Source organism: Glossina fuscipes, unplaced genomic scaffold, assembly GCF_014805625.2.
Source record: "Glossina fuscipes isolate IAEA_lab_2018 unplaced genomic scaffold, Yale_Gfus_2 28, whole genome shotgun sequence".
Lineage (NCBI taxonomy): Eukaryota > Metazoa > Arthropoda > Insecta > Diptera > Glossinidae > Glossina > Glossina fuscipes.
In genome coordinates, this window is record NW_023998423.1 from 7,405,852 (window position 1) to 7,427,742 (window position 21,891).

A 21,891-nucleotide genomic window follows, 5' to 3' on the forward strand; every position below is an offset into this window, starting at 1 on the left:
TTTTGTAAATCTTATGAAAACATGAAATATTTAATAGAATATATATATACAACATACTTATAATAAATGTAAAAATATTTTCGACACTATGATCAAAAAGCGGAGGGAGTTTGTCAATTAGACGATCTTTTGATAAATATTAACGTCGTGAAGAGTTTTTCTACGATAAATCCTTTTCCAGGATTTGATCTCATACGCATTGTTTAGACAATGGCAGAATATATAATAATTTTGCGAAAATTTCTCGAAGATTCTGTTATGTCCATGTCATGACCCGCAAACATTGAAAATTTAATTTAGGTCTAACAAAACTTGTGTGGAAGCAGCTGCAAGGTACACGTACACATTTTTGCGGTCATGAAAGCGATACATGAACGCCTTCAACATAACTTAGCTGAAGCTATTTTCAGCAATGGCATGATATGAAGGCCTGCAAGAACTTCTTACGCCCAAAGTTATTCGCTAAGCTATCGACGATTCTTGCATCGTGGTAATACTATTTCTGGCTAAGGATTGATTCTTCGAAACTTTTTTCCGAGGAATCCAACTTTTATTGCCGCCTTATGTTCTACTATTTTATAGCTCGATGTTGAAGAAACAACAAAAGTTATGCCATTTTGATCGTTCCATGATTACAACGTCTGTCTGTATCGAATTTCATTCATAATTTTCATTGATCATTAGCATCAATAGATGTCACTGATCAAAACATACATGCAAGCACCTAACAGTGTATATCTTATTCGGTAGGTTTTGTGTTAGGGTAACCGTAGTTCCGATAAGCGAAAAATTACGTTTTCTTCGCCAAATCCGGTGAGCTCAACAGATGATCGAAAGTATATCTCTCACTTTAATTTCAGTCAATATAAAAACGTTTTGTGTTGTGATTCTATGACGTAAAGGCACTGATCGATATACTCCGACTTTTATTGAAGATTTTTCCAAGGCTTCATGCAAAAGTAATACCTAGTTTGGAGCTCGCTTAGAAAGTCGTTACTCTTACGAAAGTGAAAATTAGCAACGTACGCGAAAAAAGCAGAGATATCGGCTCCACGACTTTTAAAAATAGTGAAATAATCCCTTCTACGCAAGAGCTGTTTTGCGAAAGTTTCTTTCAATATGTAAGGGATTAGTAGGCATGCTATTCCTGTATCCTACATGCACAGTCGACAACAAATAATATCGACACTATAAAAAAAGAAAACTTAACCCTAAAGAGAACGCTAACAAGTGTATATATATATAATACACGTGATATTTTAGTCAACGCAAACGTATCTTGATCTAGTAATGCTATGTTGGGGAGATCTGGATTTGTCATTTGAGGTAACCTTATTAACGCATCATTTTTGGAAAATACTTTTTGGATGTAAAGGATAAGAATGTATCGGAAAAGCGGTGTAATTGACAATTTCCCGATAGTTTTTGATCAAAGCGTAAAATCTGTAGATAATATAATTTATATATGAGGATTTATATGCATGTATATGTATATATATATATATATACATATGTATATATATATACAGTACTTATATGACGTAAGTATGAACATGAAAATTTACTATCAACGCTTCGTTTCGTCCATTAGAATTATTGAATGCACGTTAAGAATATTTGTTTAGACATAAGTATTAGTGAATGAAACAAATATTTTTAATACACTTGAATTAGATTAAAATCTATATTGTTTATATTTATATAAATATAAAATTATATTTACTTATTACTAGTAGTTTGTGCTTTTAAAAAAGCTTGAAAATTAAAATTTGTAATGAAGCGGGCAAAAGTTTAAGGAAGCAGCAAGTTTACAATTTATTCTTATAGATCTGCAAAATTCCAAGCAATTTTTAATAGAATTTCAAATTGTATTTTTAATTTTTTTTTATTTTTTTTCTCTGGTTAACACACCCATAAAATCATAGAATTTGAAAGGAATTAAAAAACATAAGTTCAAGAAGCTTCAAAGCTCTGCCTAAAACTAAAGCTTTTTCAATTATATTAAGTAGAATATAAACGTACACTCACTTGCTTAGTTTCTGTAATTTCCTGTCAAATTTTAGAATTTGGTTTTGGTTTTTTTTTTTTTTTTTTTTTTATCACTTCAGATGATAAGAAGAATGTCTTTTGATACATTGTGAATGCGTTTTCTTTTTTAATTTTTTATTTATTTTTTTAAATTTTTTTAACTTTTTTTTTTTTTTTCTTGTATAGCACCTTAAAGGAACTGAGTCTTTAAGTAGTTTGCTTAACAATATAACAGTTACAGATCCTAATTGACGGCACTGGTTTCATACAAAAGAAGAAAGAGAAAAAAGAAAAACAAACAAAAAAGAACATATTTATGTAGAACGCAAACTATTTTTCTTTATTTTTTTGTGTTGTTTTATTTTTTTTTTTTTTTTGTGTAAAAGAATTTTATGCGAATATATTTAAAATTGTTATTGTAATTTATAAAATAAGAGAAATGTATTGAATTTTCCGTTGATAGATAAGAAGTGTTATTATATTAAGAGACATGAATTGCAAAACACTAAAGATAGAAAGTTTTTTTTTGTGCATGACGACAAAATAATGCATTTATAGAAAACCATAAGAAACATTTTAAAAACATATTACAAAATAGTTTAATTTGATTTGAATATATATTTTTCAAGTTCCAATGATTATTTTTATTAAAGTCTCAGAGCATCAGTAAATTAGGGAGTTTGGCAGGGCGGTGTAATCGGTATTCGTTCTGAGAGTGCGGATCAGTACAGGGCTTTTTAAGGCTATCATCACGTTGCCCAACTTTAACAAAGGCATTTGGAGCCGGAAAAGGAAAATGCGGAAATTAAATATGGTAGGCAGAGTAAGGAGGCCTCCCGAGTCGCACTATGATTAAAATCAAACTAAGCGAAAGAGAATCAAATCCGGGACGGCATTAAAAGGTTAAATAAATTGAAGTGTGGGCTTTTTGTAGAAGTAAAGACAAGTCACAATTTCGAAGACAGAAGAAGAAAAGGACAATAGACCAAGATCTAGAGGATAAGACGGTAAGCGTTTTCTGAAAAAGCTGGCGTACAAAAAATGGAGTCAATACAAACAAATAAAGAAACATAAACGATCTAAAGAAGAAGCCTAAACTGCTAAAGCAATAGTTACGAAACATAAACAGTTCGGCACCGCCCTCTCTAAGCTTGAGATAGCTTCAAGGAGTGGCCATGATTCTCGTAGTTATGGCCCAGGGAAAATGAAGATTGTGTTAAAAGTCCTTGCAGTCATTTCCAGTAGAGCTCAAATAACTATATAGTGTACCAGTGTACCTAACCTGTGGTTAGTCACGCTCTTTTCGAGGCATGGCGAAGAAGATTATATCACGGATGGGAAGTTGAGTTTGGCATTTGAGAGATAATTAAAGGAGAGAGAGACCATAAATAAAAATGATGGAAATTAATTTCAAAGACGACGAAAAAGTCTGCTCAGGCGAATATGGTGTCAACCTTCAAGTTGCGTCTCTCTCAGCTCGCAGATATTCGCGTTTTCCACACAGGTGTCAATTTCGAACGTTTTAAGAGGTATGTATTGGTGTTCTGTTAGATAAGTTTATAGACGACAGCTGCAGCAGATTTAGGATCGCAATTCTATGCAAGTGTCGGAGTGTGGGCTGCTCAAAACGTTCGCGATGCTGCAAATGCTGAGAAGTAAAGGACAGTCGGGGGAATACATTTGGGAAAGTTGTATCAAGGTCGGCAATTGGTATCACATTTGTCAATGAATCTGAGCGAAGAATATGAAAAGTGCGGCTCCTAAAATATTGCAAATAGGGAGAGAGAAGAAAGTAAGTAATCCGCTCCAAAAGAGGGAAATTGTTCTTCAATGATGGTGGAAGTACGCGCTGTGGCAATGCCAAGAAGAGACTTCAGGGAGAAGTCGATGTTTGGGCTCCCAAGGGGGAAAGGGAAGTTGAGGAAAGCAATCAGCCCTTGCTACGAAGAGGAGGACAGCAAAGCAACGGCATTTTCATCTTAAAGCCTTAAAATTGATGCGAATTTTCATCGAGGACAAAGGGAGATAGATAGACATCCTCTCTTACTCTCTATGCATCGTTTCAAATTATGGGGAGGAGAATTTAATGTTTACATCGTGAATTTTTTACAGAGATTTTTAGATGTATCTGGCTGGCTTTTCCTCATCCTAATGCCTTTTCTTCAGACAGTCAACTAAATATACTCAGAGCGATTCCTTCTCGTCTAAAGGGACACCTAAAGATCATATCACAAACGGATTGGAGTCTAGGTAATTTTTTTTTCACTTTGTATCCTTTTCCGCTATCGTAAGAAACACACATACATACACACGCGCACAGTCACACGCACGCACAGACACAACAATGAAAGCTTTAAGCTAAGATAAAGGGTTAAAGAAGCAACGTAAGAAATCGTCAATTGTGTTTTAGTTTTTGATGCATTTACTAAGAAGATTTACCTAATCATATAAACAGTGCCATTTATCAGCATAGGACACTGCGCATATAAGAGACGCCGATCCATTGGATGGGCTGTGGTATTAAATCGTTTAAATATTTTTGCATAAAAAAAGGAGAAAAACAGAAACCAGAAACGATATGTTAATTTTCATTAAATATATCATTTATAAATATTTTAAATGTTTTCAGAAAACTAAGCAAATTTCACATAAATTGAAAAAAAAAAAAAAATGTTAAACCCCACCAACGCCATTATCAAAACCCGGTAGGTGTTTTGTCATTGAATAAATATATATATATATATATTCTAGTGGAGGACGCGCCAGAACATCAGCGAAAATATTCCATCTCGGTCGCAGTAAGTTTAAAAATTGTCCTATCGTCCAAATTATGTATATAACAGCCCTCAATAAGTCTCTGGTCTAACAGATATATGGTGCCATGTAATGCCTGATTAGTATCAACGAAATAGGTAAAAAGTTCATGATGTTCCGATAAGTTTTAAATTGTAAGCTTTACAAGTTACAGTTGCTCCTTTGATGCTGCTCTTTTGGTCGCTTCGGACTGGTTTTGCCGGTATCTCTCGACTAACTGTCGATTTGACTCTTGAGTATAGTGATAAATCCATGCTTCATTCATTCTCGCATGTAGCATGAAAAAATAATGTATATCATGCAACTTTGGGGTTCTATCCCACAAAGCAATTTTGTGCACTGTTTTCTGGAATAACTGCCGAAGTACGAAGAGCAGAGCGTATTCAGCATTATGGATATTTGTACACTTGCGTTTAAATTCAGCATAACAGTGAATGATAGTTGCTTTCCCCGGTGTAGTGTCCCGATAAGGCCGACTAATGTTTTTTCCCATCAAAAAAACATTCTTCGATCAGCACACGGATTATCTTTCATCCCTAGCTTTGAAAATTACAAAACTGGGTTAAGAATATCATGAAACTTTTATTAGTATTGTTTGAAGACTGATATACTATCCAGAAATTATATAAGACAATTAATGTGTCAGACCAGCGACTTATTGAATGATGCATTACTTGTTGCTACCTAATGCAAGTAAGTAAATTCTTGCAAAGAGTTGTGCATCTTAAATTACCATTTTGTTTACTATCGAGGTGCGGAAACGTAATTAATTTGTTTAATCGAAATTTTGTGTAAAAGTATAAACAAACTCGATGCACACATACGCTCTTAGATAAATTATATACGACAAATAGTACCACCTATCTGCTCTACGTTGTTTGAAATACAGTCACATTTGTTCATCTCTTTTAATTCGTAGATTTGCTGTTTTAATCGTTACCATTTGCCACTTACTCCCTTCCATTTCATCAGATACATTAACATCAGAAAAAAAGTTTATCGCATTTTTTGGTTAATCGTTAAGGCAGTCCATTTGGTTTAAATAGGTTTCACCGAAGTAATTCTCTTGAAGAATTGTTGTTTTATATATTATTATTATTATTATTATTATTGTTATTTTTATTTTTTATAACATACGACTGACGATTTTTTACTTTTTCAATATTTTCTATATTTTCCTCTTATGCTTAGTAAAGAATTTCACGAGCGATTTCGGGTTATGTAAAGAAGTGAACTCAACAATTTTCAAAATCATCAGACATAATCCCTTGTGCTTGGTTAACATATATTAATTTACTCTAGAATCCCATATTTCATTTACTTAAGAATTTCTAAAACTATATGTAATGAAGGGGCATTGTTGTTATGTAAGAGTTCGTCAAACTTTATTACCTCTACTAAGCACTTTTGCAATGGATAAGTAGTGGTTAGTATTTCAAGTATATCATAAGGTTTCTAGTTTCTCGATAATAGTATGTCTATCTATAAAGAGCTTAGGAAAACACTGAAACGTCTCAATGCAACCGGAAGATTTCCTTCTCTCAATGATGGTAAGCTTTTCTTTGAATTCATAAATTTGATGAAATTTCTAAAGAATCCTTTTTAACTTTTGATTTAAATTTAGCGGAGAGAGAGAGAGAGAGAGATAGATAATTGGCTTGTCAAGTAAGTTTCGGAACTTGCACTTGGTTTCATTTTAAGCAGTTTCTTTAAGATTTGCTAAAATGTTGTTTCTTTTTCTTTGATTCGATTATAGTTTCCTTTCGTGTTTTTTTTTCTACCCCTTATTACCTCGTAAATAAAAATTTGATTTCGTACCAATTCGAAGCAAATCAAAATATTAAAAAAAAAAAAAAAAAACTTGCTGCTTTCTTACGTTCCACTCAATTTGAAAGTTTCTGTTTTTTGGTTTTTATGTTATGGTATTTTTTTTTTCTTTGTTGTTTTTTTGTTGTTGTTTTTTTGAAGTAAATAATAAACTTGAAAAAAGTCATATTTTATACATAAAAAAGGAAGCTGTTTTATAAGAATTATATTATTAAATGAAATTTAATGATAATAATAATAAAGGAAATATAGAAAAAATTGTTAGAAAACCAAAGAACGATAAGCTGACAGTACCTGACCATTTTCATCGGTATATATAACATAAGAAGCATTTGGCGGTATTTTGCTAGAAGCTAAAGAAGTGGTTTTTTTGTTGTTGTTGTAGTTGTTGTGGTTGTGGTTGTTGTTGTTGTTGATTAAGTAGAGAAACACAACATTTTCAAAAAGCATGCAGTAAAATATTAACAGTTTGTGTGTGTAATTTTTTTTTTTTTTTTTTGTTTAATTAAAATGAAAAATTTTATTTTTATTGCGATTTTCATTATACAGATTATATTGTTGATGATATCATTATTAATATGTAGTTTGAGTTAATTGCAAATATTTTAAATCGAAACGAGTTGATATGTTTTGATTTTTCATTACGTTGTTTATGGAAGCATGCATAAAAGATTAGAAAACAAAGAAAAACAGAGAGAAAAGCACAAAAGTATGTTTTTCTTTAAAACTTGTTTGTATTATGAGAAATTAAAAATCGATAACAAAAAAAAAAAACAAACAAAAACGAAAACAAAGATGTATAAAAAAAAATAAAAATTCGCCTTAAAGCGAACTTTAGATACCCGTCACCTAAACTAAATACATTCTGTCTGTTAATCAAACGAATATTGAACACTCATCAAGTTACACTGCTTGAACTACGCTGTCGTGGCGTCTTGGTTGTCTTGCGACTTTTAAAAATATCCATCAAAGCAGGCAAGGTATGGAACGATGCTTAATGCATTTGGCGTTCATTCTATTGCAGGGAAAAAAGAAGACATCGACAAGCTCGTCTTTGCTCTTAAAATCCTGAACGTCTAAAAATCAGACCTAATCCCGTCTCACCTTCAGTTAAGTGCTCTTTGATTGAAATGCGTGTGAAATGTAGGCAAAGCTTGCATCACGGTCGCTACATTGGTGTTCACGACCATCCAGAAAGAGAGATTTTCAAGGTTCATCTCTTACACGTTTAACGGTTAAATCTAGTATTGCAAGTATTTGCAATGCAATGCAAAAAATTAGAACCGGATGCCCTGGTCTTGGATTCGTAGCAAAGCGATTCACAGACATTTACTTATAGAATGAGTGCATCCGTGGCGTCTAGAACGTTCGCATATTAAACTAGGTCGGCTTATAGAATACATTTCGCTGAAACCCGGTTACATTTCTTTTAATATTCCCGGATTTAGTTAACTTTTTCTTTCATTACTCGTATTAGGCTATATCAGACAGTTTACAGTTTGATGCGCAGATCCGTGTTCATTGAAAAATGGGAATAATTCTATTAAAAATTTGACTTTTAAGGATTGAATGATAACCTCTATCTCAAGGAGAGCATCAAGGATTGAATGATAGTCTATTCCCATTGGATCAGAGCACTTAATGAAATGTTTGGCAAAGTATACTTTAAAAAGCTACAAACACAATGATAAGATTAGTTTACATTCATTCTCAGCAGTTGAGTTAAAACGGATTTACGCAGACACAAAAAAAAAAAAAAAAACAAAAAAAAAAATCTGAAAAACTAAATTTAAATGTCGCTATTGTTGGAAACGCCACAAAATTTATGGCAAACAAACGCAACAAGTTCATTTCGTTTCAACGCATGCACGCATACATAGACAGATATAATCTAGGGAGTACTTTCACTAAATATGCATATAATTTTTTCTTTGTTCGAAATATAACACAGTTTGTTTTGGTAACATATTTTCGGGCTGCCTCGGTCTGCTTGACTGTAATAAAAGTTTTTTGCACCCACAAAACACAAGTTAATAAATGTAAATGGACGCCTCTTTTTTCTTCCTTTCCTTCGATTTTTTTTGTTTTTTTTTTTTATATCCTTTTTTTTTTTTTTGGCGACCGTTCCAACAAATTGCTCGTGCACGTCAGATTATTATTATTATTATTATTATTATTATTATAATATAAGCACAGATGAATGAAAATCACGGTCATAAACAACAGACAAGAGGACGGACCGCCTATGAGGACATCATTATTATTATTTCGCCAGCCCACTTAATGAAAAGCACATAATCGGTAGTAATAGCAGCAGTAGTCAGCAGTAGCAGCGAAAACCACTAAATGATACACACAAACAAAGGCATAAATACTGTAATGGTTATTTACATACGCATATATATGTATGCATGTATGTATGTATGTATGTACATATATGATGTAAGCATGCATCTCGTAAAGATATGATATTGGTTTCATTGCTGTTTGTGAAAAAAGAATAATATATAATAGTAATAATACTGCACTGAATGATATTCGCTTATTGCATTGTATATTATAAGAAGGCAGACGAAATGCATGTGTATGTGTTTTATTATTTATTTATTATTTTTTAAAGTTATGCCATTTTAATAAAAACTTTTGAAGCATTAAACGTTTATAGACGTTTATGAGTTAGGATGTTATAGTGTGATTAATGTGTTGTATACAACCCAATTCCAAAGTGAAATATGCGTGATCAAGTACCATAATAAATAATTTAAACTCAATTTAATTATTGCGTCAATACTAGAAAAAAAAAAAACGGAACAAATGAAATTCCACTTGAAAGCTAAAAAAAAATTATACAAAATTCAAAGCTAAGATATATCAGATAACACATTTGCATAAAAAAAATGTGGATCGCTTTGGATTAATAATGAATAAAATTCCATACAATTCAGCGTTTTTATTAAGGGGGTTAATGTAGTTCAATAGTACACATCTAACAAAATCAATATAATAAAGTCATACGTTATCATCTTAAGCATAATATGCAGGAACTAAGAAAACTATGGTATGGGAAAATAGAAAGAAAAGCTCACTCTTCAGAAGGTAATGTATAAATAATAATAAAATAATTCCAAATTTTATTTACTTCGTGTAGTTTTTAGCAGCAAAAGCACATACTCTGCTACTATGTCATACTAGGAGTAGGAAGAAAGCCGTTTGTAACACGCAACAATAACCTTTGAAGAATCTACATACAATACGAGGTGAAATTATTGTAGAGGCATAAAACTTCTTGCCATGTGCTATTCGTTGTGCAGCTGTTATAACGAATAAATGTAGGCATCTGCCTTAAGACGAATCGTAAATATCTGCAGTAAGTTTGTCGTTATGCGTTCGCCAATTAATCGGCCGAACGAGACTGCTTTGAGTCATTGCTATTATATATCTCTTATCTGTTGTACGTTTTAGATACGAATATCTTGAAGTTGAATAATAATATGCCCTACACCACCTGTGGGTATATCAAGTTTGTGCGGATGTATACAACGCCTAGGAAGACTTGCAACAGAAAGTGATTCTAAGCTTGTTTGTCGCTCTAATTTTTTGAGTTCAACCTACAGAAATTTCGAACACCAATCTATTTTGGACCAAGGAGGAGCTCTATTGAAATTGATTTGAATTTGATTATTTTCAACTTCTTCCCATACAAGTCAGTATATGAGTAACTGCATTATGGGAAATAGTGTAGGGGATTTAATGGGAGTCGTGGGCGGTTTTTTTACTCGTTTTAATTTTTGTACTCTTCTTCATTTGTAGCGCAGGTAATATTAAGTTGTCTGGCGTCTAAGTGTTTATAACGCCAATTTTTAAATTTTGCATAAATTTTTCGAACCGATTTAATTATGTCTGCTGGTTGGTGTCTTTATAGATCGTACGAATTTTTCAGAAATTTTAGAAAAAGTTCGATATACTGGTATGCTACGTTTTTGAAAGTGCATTGGTTTGGATAGTTTTGAGACAGTTGCCAACGAAAAGGCCTATTTTAAATAAGTGACCACACTATAGTGGGTCAGGGTCTATTATTATATACTCTACACCACACTACAGTTACTCATATATTACCTTTTCAAAATGAAGCGTTATACGGGAAGTGGTGGAAAAGGTCCCTTAAGCTATGCTAAGTATAGGTCGAACATATGGATGTATGGGATGAGCAGAGGTACAGAAAAGCTTAGATCGATTTCGAATCACTTGCTATCGCTATGAAAAAGGGTGTGTTTACACCTCTAGTGTTTCTGGATGTTGTATAAAATAGTTGCACAAATTTATTATACCCTTGCACTGGCAAGTAGTGTAGGACAAGAAGACATTATCAGGAAAAAATTCTCCTTTTCTAGTATTTCTTAACAAGAATCGCTGAAAAATTGCACTTTGGCATATTTCACGAATGTGAAAAATTTCCCTGGAATGGCATCTCTTCTTGGATACTCTCCCATATCTAAAAAATAAGACTTCAATTGGCCACAACATTTAATTTCGAGGAGGATTCTTACAAAGTTCCAAGTCAAAAAAATTCACTGAGGCAAGTTTCAATTATATAAAATAATTTTTCGAGACCTCTAATTACATAAGGATTCCCACAAACGGTGCATATACACTAAGATGAATTTTTCTTTGAAATTTCGCGGGTGATATGGAAGAAAGAAATTATTTTTGCTTTTGGAGGATTGGCACTGACTTCTTTGGCATCTAGACAAAATTTTATGTCATTATATACATAAAATTGCTGAAGAGTTACATGTGAGTTTTCCGATTTTTTCTATACTTGAATTTAATCAAAATATGTCCTGCGGAATGAATAATTTGCCGCGGAAATGTTAAGGATGTTACAGGTGGCTTTTGGTGACGAGGATTCTTCGCAAAAAAATGAAGGAATAGAGTCGCGGATGATTTTCCGCATCTACCGGCAAAAGCCTACGAAAATCGGAAATCGTCGACTAGCAAATAGAGACTTTATTTCGACTGCGGGAAATCCAAACCACTTTAAAATCTCGATTGATTTGATTGATTCGTTTTTTCGGAAAAAACTTATTGCGTTGACATCTGGGAAACATTGTTTCTGAGCTACCAGGAATGCATCACTACCTGACGACACAAAAATTGGCCAAAAGTCAAAGCCATGTTGACTGTTTTCTTCGTTTGTCGCGATATTGTACCTGAAAGCGTTCACTAGGAGCACTCGGTGCTATGAGGAGATAACTTTTGGTTTTTGCATCACGCTAATGAAACGTTCGAGAGATTGTTGATTCTTCGAGAGAGCCTCGCCAAAAATTCGTTCGATTTCGAGTATCGTGCGACTGCTGGCTGATTGCCGTAGACGCCGAATCGGAGAAAGTAATTAAGGCCATCCTAGAAAAGACCGCTTCGACCGCTTTAAAAAACTTTGATATAAGTGCATTATGTCGAAAGGAAAATATTTCAAGTGCGAAAAAAGTTGATTCAAGAAAATAAAGGTTTTTCATTTTAGGAACAAATCCACCTATTTTTTACTCACTGCATGAAGTGACGAAGATAAGTGAAGGCATGTATGGCGCGAAGTCGAGCAGGTTATTTATAAATCGGTCTTCTTTGATCACAATATTTTAGGTTGTATTTATAACATGATGCCTTCCTTCCGAAACATAAGCACTAACTCATTATGTATAACAAATATATACATAACTTTAAATATAACAAATAAATAATATATATAAAAATATAAAGTAAGTAGGGTAAGTAAAGTAAGTAAGGTAGCGTGGCACATTGAGACATCTTTTCCATAATGCTTAACGACCGTAAGCACTTCTTCCAATCTATTTAAAAAGTACACTTACAAGCTGCTTGCGATGGTCTCAAATTTTGAATGGTACATGCAACCGATAAATCGCTCAAGAATTCCCTGCATTCCTGTATTTTGTGGTTTCGAAAATACCAAGCAACAGTGACTGCAATTATTTTGTAATGCTGTTCTCTTCCTATTCCCTAAAAATTTTTTAGAACAAAAAAAGTTCATTTGAATTTCAATATTTCTTTTGTCAGGGCCACTATAAGTATAACTAGCATAAGTTGCTTTGCCCATTTGTAAAAAAAAAAAAAAAATTTGAATAATTTGGAAGGCTTGTCCGAAGACTTTGACGCATTGAAATGTCAATAGTGTCTTGATTACTGCGAAGTAATTTCCATCGTAATGGGAGAGACCTACATCAGCATCATTCCAGCTTTCCGCTTCCTATCAAAGGATAAATAAGATCAAATTCTCGTCGATGACAACCTGCAAGTGCTAGATATTATGACGCCATCTCTTCAGGCAAAAACATTCTAATATAAGTGTGTTCAGGTCAACAACAAGTACGAATCGATTGGAAATTTAGCGCTTATTACTGCTACTATTGCTGTCGAATTATCGCTCTGAGCGCTGCTACAACGAGTGCGATAAAGCGAATATACTTTCAAACTTATTTTACTACGGAATGAAGAATGGAAACTACGTAAAAAGAGAGAAGAAAGAAGAAAACATGTGCTTGTACTGCAACTATGTACAACTTTAGCAATACATGTACGACATATTGCTATTATTGCGTTATAGATAAAATATCTTTCCCCATCCTATCTCTATTTTATGTAATACGTATTAATGGAAAGACAATAAAAACAATATTTTCATGCATGCCTTGTCTGTGCACTCACGATATAAAAGACATTGTTAAGCATGCACAATAATACAAATAGAATAGAAATAGAAAAAAATGTTTAAATAAGATCAAGTGATAAAATATGATAAGTATCGAGAATTGAAAGAGGAAAACAAAATCACAACACAACTCATTGAAAGCACTTGAAATTAATAATTATTGAGAATTAGAATAGTTGGGTATACACATATAGTAAGACTTATCTAAGTTATAGCATATATATATATATATATATATATATATATATAGATGCATTTGATTCAAACTTGCTTTTCTCTCTAAATTATTAATAACTTAATGTACACAATTTAAATGAAATGAAATAGAAATTATTGTTAACCCGTTAAAGCTGTAATAAGTAAAAGACACTATACATATATATATTTATATAGAAGACACAAACAAAGTACGTGAATGAAATAGAAAGAAATTCATTAAATTTATGTTTGTAGATTTTACCATAATCACCATATAAGAAGCTTAAGCAACGTACATACATGCCACATATGCATATATATATATATATATATATATGTACTATTTATTACCAACATGCACTGTCAATATGCGTGTATGTATATGTCTTCATCGATTTCGACATCAACGTTGTAAGGTAGATAGTGGAAAGGGTGCTAGCGTTGATGGTGCGGGCGTAGCGCATATGTAGCGCATTCAATTGCATACAGATATACTACACAAATCCGGTATAATCGCGCAAAGTTTATCAATTTCACGTGTTTATTGTGATACCGTGATGTAGCATCGTTCATCGTGAATTTATTTTCCGAAGAAGCGATAGTAAGCCGTCCTTTACTGTACTAATTTTCGTTGGAAAAAATTTTTGAGTTCTTGGAATACAATTTTCGCGTATCGAAATCGATTGGCTTTTTCTGTTTCATATTCGAGCGTCCACTCAAGGAACATTAGGTGGTGATCAGAAAGAATTATTGGTAAAGGTGTGCTAAAGAGTGTTTAACGCTTTATTTAGCTGCTTGCTCGCAACGCACACGTCCAGTAAAGTTATTAACAATTTTTCAAAGTCAATAATGTTAAATATCAAAAAAAATTCGGCTAAAAATATTGGCAACTTATTTCCGTTATAAGACGTTGAGGCAGCTGCAATATGCACGTGAACATTGAAGGACTTGAAGTCGTCAAGAGAAAAAAGTGTTCCGTTTTAAGTACTACTTCGACAAAAACTGGTTTTAGGAAAATTAAACGCATTCGCAATATGTGGAGAGAATGGGGTCTTTGCCTAAACTAGCTACCATATATATGTGTGTGTACACATGTATGTTCCTTTTTGTGACCAGTTACTTGATGAATGTCTCCTATAGACGTATAATGACCAGGAAGGAAAAGGTAGGTAAAGAGAGATAAAGTGTTACAGCAAGCTGAGAAGTATACTTCAGGTATCTATGTCCGATTTTTAAGTATTAAGCCTTTAACGATCATGTATTCGCTATAACAGTGGCCATAGGTGGATTATAAGTCTGTCCACCACACAGTAGTTTGAATTCGATTATGTCGCGCTTCTTATCTATCAGCTATTCGCTAGACCGTTCTTCATATATAATTTTCAGTAATCAGTAAATCGATACAACATAACGTTTTGACAAACAAATGTGTTGGACTATGTTTCAACTGCACAAGTTAGTTTTCTTGAATCCTCTCCTTATAAAGATTCTCACTGCAAAACATAATTATTGATATTCTAGAAGAATACGCCGTAGGTAAAGCGGCGTAAGGCATTGAAGACTCGGTTTTGTCCGGCTGTACCATTTCAAGTTACTATTTCTTGTCGTTAATTGTCCTAAGAGAAATTGATATCCGCAGCATGTTAATGGCAGATATGTTTTTCGACATTTTTTTTATTTTTTTTTATATAATTGACTTACAAGGAGCATATCCAGTTAGGGTAGCATAGTTCTAGCTGATCTATGTATTGAAATTCAATATCAACCTTTACAGGACAATTGATTCATTTAGATGGAATATGGTGATGTTCTATACTGGAGGAGAAAAGTAAGAGTATGATTGATGTCAAAGAAGTAACGCACCAAAGTATGCTTTAATTTTTTCTATTCATTCTATTCATTTGCATCTATTCCGATGATAACACTGGTATCTGGGCATTTAAAATTCATTCAGTTAAATAGAAGGGAATCATGTGAAAACACTAGGTTCTCTTACCTTTCACGAGAATCGTTATAATATAGAGGTTTTGAAGTATTCAGCCCTCAAAGAGCGGGTCCTCTTTCTATCTTCTTTACCTTTTGAATGTGAAATTTAGATACGAAAATAGATATCCAGTATATATATATAACACACTGTTTCAGAAGAGTTGTCATGCCTTCATTGTACCCTATACAACGTGCAATGCAAGGGTATATTCAGTAATACATCAAAGGACTTTGGGGTAGATGCATCGATTCAAAGTTACTTCTTGAATCTATCTGAACCTGTCTGTCCGTCTTTTCTTCTTGTGTTGAAACTCTACAAACCACAATTTTTGAAATATTTTGATGAAGTTTGACACATTAAAGAGTTTTGGTCCGGATCGAAGCACCTTTAACACCACTTCCCATATTGACACTTTTTTTTGAAAACTCTAGGGTGTCGTTGGATATTTAACGATAAGAAGAAGGAAAAGAAAAATTTTATGACTTAAAATTAATAAAATTTTTTTATAGGAAAAAGTCCCTGTTTTTAATGAATACAAGTGGATGTTATTTAAAAGTTCATCGTGCGGAGAAGAATTTTAGCAATAAATATATAATATCTTACTAATGCTCAATATACATAGGCATTCAAAAGTATAGCAAAAATATATTAGTTACAGTAAAATACAAAGAGAAAAGAAAAAAAATTAAACGAAACAAAGCATATAAAAAACAACTCTTGTCGTATGTCGAGTGTTAACAAATAAACAAATGTAATTTAAAAGACTTTAACACAAATTTGTGGATTGTCGATTACACCCACCACCAATGGAGGCCGTGATCATGTCATGTCATCGGTAATATGATGTATATTTACTAACAGCCAATTCAACCGTGTCAGGTTTGCTTCAGGAATATAAGGTTTTCGCCAATAAATTCCCAGCGATGATAAAGTGAAGGTGGTAGGTGGCTCAAATTCGCCCTAAGGCGAATACTTACATATACCTTGATATATGTATATATATAAAATGTACATATATATATGTTTATGTAAAAAGTTGTGTAAAATAGGAACATACCTGCTGACATGGAAAAAAGAAAAAAAAAGATTTCTTTTAGTTAATAAAAATGATTTTTGTACTGTTTATCTCTTTAATATAAAATGTATAAATAAAATAGATCACCCTGTTATAAATTACCTTACAAGAGAAATACATTTACATATTCATTCGTTCCCAAATTATTTCATTTTATTTTAGTTAATGCAAAAAATGCACAACACTTCGCCTATACTATCATCAATCAAAATTATAATACTTGGAAGCATAAAAAATATTTTTCTGGAAAAGTCTTATAGGATGGCAGAAAGCAGGGGGAATGCGGTTGGATTCAGATTTCGTATAGTGTCGTTCCTCTTCTTGGTCCACGCATTTCTTAATCTATACCTTTTTATGTTCTAAAATGCAAAAAATGTGTTTTCTTTTATACGCGCGATGAGCCCGTGAAACAGACTTACGAGATTTAAGCTGAACGTAGTAAATTTTGATGTCCAATTATTATTCTGGGAACTCGATGTCGTTGCAAAAACTTTTAAATGGCCGAAGATTCAAGAAAGGAAAGTATGGGAACATTCGTTCAGTATGCCATAATCCTATTTTTCATCGATTTTAATTGAGATACACAACCTGTGGCACAAGTGTATGTTACATTTGTGCGGAGAGAGAGGTAGACCACCATTTTATTATACCAATCGTTATCTGAGTCAATCTAAGTTTGTCTGTCGGTCCATCGGCCCCGTCTTCATATGCTCAACTTTTAGGTCTTATTTTTTAATTGTTTCGATCAAATTTGGTGCAACTGCCAATTTTGACCAAGGTACGAAAAATAGTTCGAATCGGACCACATCTCATGAAAAGTCGTTAAAGGAAAAACTCTATCACATGAAGTGGTGTATGGAATTTTATAGTCGCTGTGACCTGGGATAACGGTTTTATTTGCTTTCAAATAATAATTTCCTCCAAGCAAGACGTTACATACAGGGCGTTACCGTAAAAATGTGTAGAAAGCTAGCATGTTAAATGCATATTGAAAAAATGGTCTACTGAACTTAATTTGGTCCATTTTTCAAGCTTCTTTGCTATAAGACTTTTTCAAATAGTGTTTTATTTACACACTTAACTTTTATTAAATTCTCAGTTTCGGATTCGGACTTTAGTAGCTTAAAGTATGCAATGTACCCAATGGTCGGCCTTGGTCGACTATAACATTTCATATATTTTGTTTTTGCTTTATATGACATATTTAAGCCTTATGTATTTCTCTTGCAATTAATCAAACCTTTGGCGGTTAGTGAAAGAGATATATGTTGTATATATATATATGTATATACATATGTATACATGTATATATATGTACTATAAATGTATGCATAATATGACTTAAAGCAATAATACGATATGAATGTATATATATATATATATATATATATGGATGTTACCTACGTATAAAAGCTTTACCACCGACAATAAAGTTTTACAGCCAACCATATCAAAAGCTTCACACATCTGCAGCATTCATCAACATTTTAATTGATTTATGTAATCGCTGTTTTGTTTTGTTTATTTATATTTTTTCGTTTCATATTTATTTTCATTTTTATTTATTTATTTATTTTAATTTTTTTTTTTTTTTTTTTTTTTTTTTTTTTTTTTTTAATATTTTTTTAGAAATTTTTTATAATACATTTTAGCCAATAGTGCAGCTTACCTTGAGGTGCAGTCTACTTTTTTTTTTTGCTTAGTTACAAGACATGCTGATAAATGGATATATAATGTACAAGAATAAAGACTTTTGTTTCTTGATTATGAAGTAAAAACCTGTAAAAGAAGCTTTCTAAAGAAAAAAAAAAAATGTTTAACGATAAGAGTAATTATATTAAAGGAGAAATAAAGTTCATCTCTTCAAAGGAATGCGGACAGCAGGAAACAAGGCTCTTAAGGTCAAATGATATACGCAGCCAGAGGAAATACAAACATGCGAAGAGTTTCTCCCTAAGACTCGACTAATGTAATATAAGCGTCGCTAACTAGAACGTAAATATACGAATGAACGTTGTGTATGAGGAAATATGTTGCTATGTGTTGAAGGTATAAACTTTGCACGTCCTCTTCTTCTTATTTTATTTTTTTTTTTTTTTTTCATTTATTTTTTTTTTTTAACCGATTGACTTGAAAATAAAAAATGCATTTAACAAATAAAAAATGCAAATATAAAAACAAATGAAATTCGCCAGCAAGCAAAATGAAATTCTTCTAATTAAATTAAAAATATGCAGAAAGCAAATAATCAGCATTAGATCCTGAACTGATTGAACTATGCTATACATATTAAGAAGAAAAATTTGTGATTTCTGCAAGTCTTCCATTTTCTGTATCTTTTTATCAATCGATCCCTTATTTCACTTTTCTTCCCTATGCTTTCCTTCCCAATTCTAGGAATTTGCCGTTTTTTTTTTTTTTTTTTGTTTTTTTTTTGCGTAAACGGAGGGGAAGGTATATACATGTCTTTCAGTCTTCTCACGCGATCAGAAGTCCACGGCAGGCTTTGCGCAGTCTCAATTCACCTCTTCCTTTTAGGGAACATGACCAGCGTTGATATGGGCTTGTTACGCAAAAAGGACCATCATCTTAACTTTTATGCGTAGCAGTTGTGACCATTTGTATATTGACCGCATTACTCAAAATTAGACGCAGTTTACTAGATTCCGTCACAAACTGAAGCCTCGCCCAGGGCTAGCTTAATCTACAAAATCAGTGTTGTGAGGTATAATAATGATATGATTTGAAAATCTTTGTTTTATTTTTATTCATATGAAAATCTGTATATATAAAAAAAAGTATAAAAACATACCATATATCGTGAGAAAATAATACTTTGATCGCAATATCAAATACATAAAAAAGCTTTAAAGAAAGAAGCGAAAAAGAAATGATCATAATTTATGGGGAAATCTTTCTAAAGAAAAACAGCATAATATTATATATAGGACGACGGACTACTGTGTTAAAATATCTTTTAAACCAAATCTAAAATCTTGAGTTAAAAGAAAGTGGCACGAAAAATATAAAAACGCAAGGTGGCAGCAAAATGTTCACGAAGGCAAAGAAGTTTTGTCGAAACAAAAAGGAAGAGAAGACTCCGTCCAGATATCAAATCTTAAATAATAAAATAATTATAAAAATTAAATAACATTGAAAAAGATATCGCTTGTAAAACGATCTCATTTCGATCGGAAAACCAGCGAACAAAGTTACTGTTGATAGCAGTGTCTGTGTGTAGAATATAAGAGCAGTCCAGATTTTTGACATTTTTTGAAGAAACCTCTACTTTCACGGCAATTTTCAAGATCTATCAATATGCAAATGATCAAGCGCTTTACATATATGCAGAATGCTATATATGACGGGGTTTAATGACGACGCAATTACGACGTCATAAACAAATTAGATTTCTAGCTAAACAACAAACTGCTGGGACATTAAGTAAGTAGTGGTGCTTGATAGGCCAAGTCCTGCCCAGAGAGGAAGGCTTGGACCATATTCAAACTTTCATTTCTGATATGTCAGTCTTGGTCCAGGTCCTCTCTTCTGCAGGATTGCTTTACAAGGTTGAGTGATGTCCGATTCAACTAACTAATTGCCAATAGTTACAGGGGACACGTAAGGTGTAGACGTAAAAAATTGACACAATCTGCCATCATCGCTTTATGCATACGCGCATGGCACGGTATATGGCAAAAAGCATTATTAAGTTTTTGATTCTCTGTTTACCTTCTCTTCCGTGTGATGAAAAAAAATATCTTAGCAAAAACATGAACAGACTGCTAAAGATTTAGCTCACTTTTTAGCCAGGACAAACAGTTGGAATACGTTCGGTGGGCTAACTTCATGCCAGCAATTTTTCCCAGGTCCGATATACAGGTTCACAGAAATAAACCATAGATGTGTTAGAAAAGCGCTTTTCCTAGAAAAGTGGTGCCAAATAAGCAAATATTCTACGTCGGTGATATAATAACAAAGTCCATCAATAGCCACAGTCATGCAGTGCAGCGCATGGCTCATATCTAACGCGTAACAAGCACATTTCTTCTAGATAGACAACTCGAAGCCTAACGAGCTTCAAAAAAGGACACGAACATTGCAAAATGATAACAAATTTCTAATATTTAGGTAAAAGAGAAATGTACTGGATTCGGCACATAGATAGTCCCGATTATGTCTTATCAGTTATGGCCTTGCCCCTCCCATCATTGCTAGATCCTGTTGTCAGGCTTATGAAGTAGTTTTTTAAGCAAAGTGATAGTTAGTAGTGGAGTTTTCAGGCGAACTTGCACTTTTTCTCATTTTCTATATACAATTTTTTATATTAATTCCATTATGTTACAATGGATCGTTAAAGCGAACGATTTGGTTTAAAAGATATAACGACGTAGCGAACGCAATCATCTCTCCATTCTGTGCCAACATTAACTTCGATATACCTGCAGTTATATGAATAGCAATAGTTTTGACAGTGTTGACAATAAATAATATGAATAAATAAATTTCAATACAATTTTACACTACATAAAAAAATTGCTTTTTTTCATTACAATATATTGCACCAGCAGAACAGGTAGGTAGGACATTAAAACAACATAATAAAGGGAGCTTAGGCAGCGCAAAGAAGCAAAGAGTATAAAAGCAATAAATAATTAAGCACTTTGGGTATAATTTAAAAATTTATTAACGTTCGATATGGAAACCATCAAATATGTCTCTACATTAGGGAATAACACTTTTGGAAGAATTGCATAAGGAAGACGAGAAGAGAATATCTCTCCAAACCCAGAAAATATACAATTTTTACATAAGAAATATTTATTGTCTATATACACGATATGTTACTGTTATTGTAATGGTAAATACTCACGATCATCTAAGCAAAGAGCGAAAGAAGTACAGAAAGAAAGAAGGGAGCGAAAGAGAGAGAGAGAGAGAGATAAAGAGAAGGATATGGAAAGACAAGAGGAGTTGATGATTACACGGAGGGGAGATTAATAATAAGAATCATTTTCTATCTATTGCTTTGCTATATAGATTATTGCACAAGCAATTGTGTACTACAACAACAAGATATAATTAGAGGAAAAATAAAAGAAAAAAAAGAACAAATTAAAGTACGAAAAATACGAAGAAAATTAGTTTAAAGGAAAAGCATTTTGTTGGTTTTTACATAATCGAATTTTTAATAATAATTATTCTCGTTTTCTTTGTTTTGTATAATAACAGTTTTCT

General features: G+C 32.7%; 1 protein-coding gene across 27 annotated transcripts in view; it reads right to left on the minus strand.

Moving 5' to 3' along the window:
- Positions 1–21,891, minus strand: part of LOC119636578 (protein muscleblind) — a 216,865-nt gene that overhangs the window by 2,743 nt on the left and 192,231 nt on the right. For 20 of the 27 annotated variants that reach the window (XM_038032004.1, XM_038031995.1, XM_038031999.1 and 17 more), the window contains one exon: positions 6,964–7,022. The exons of 4 other annotated variants lie outside the window; for them this stretch is intronic. In XM_038032004.1, the coding sequence (XP_037887932.1) occupies positions 6,964–7,022 (59 nt within the window). Of the gene's footprint in view, positions 1–2,044; positions 2,286–4,467; positions 4,541–6,963; positions 7,023–18,349; positions 18,449–21,891 lie in introns of those variants that run through there. 3 more of the 27 variants (XM_038032009.1, XM_038032010.1, XM_038032013.1) reach the window with 3 other exon arrangements.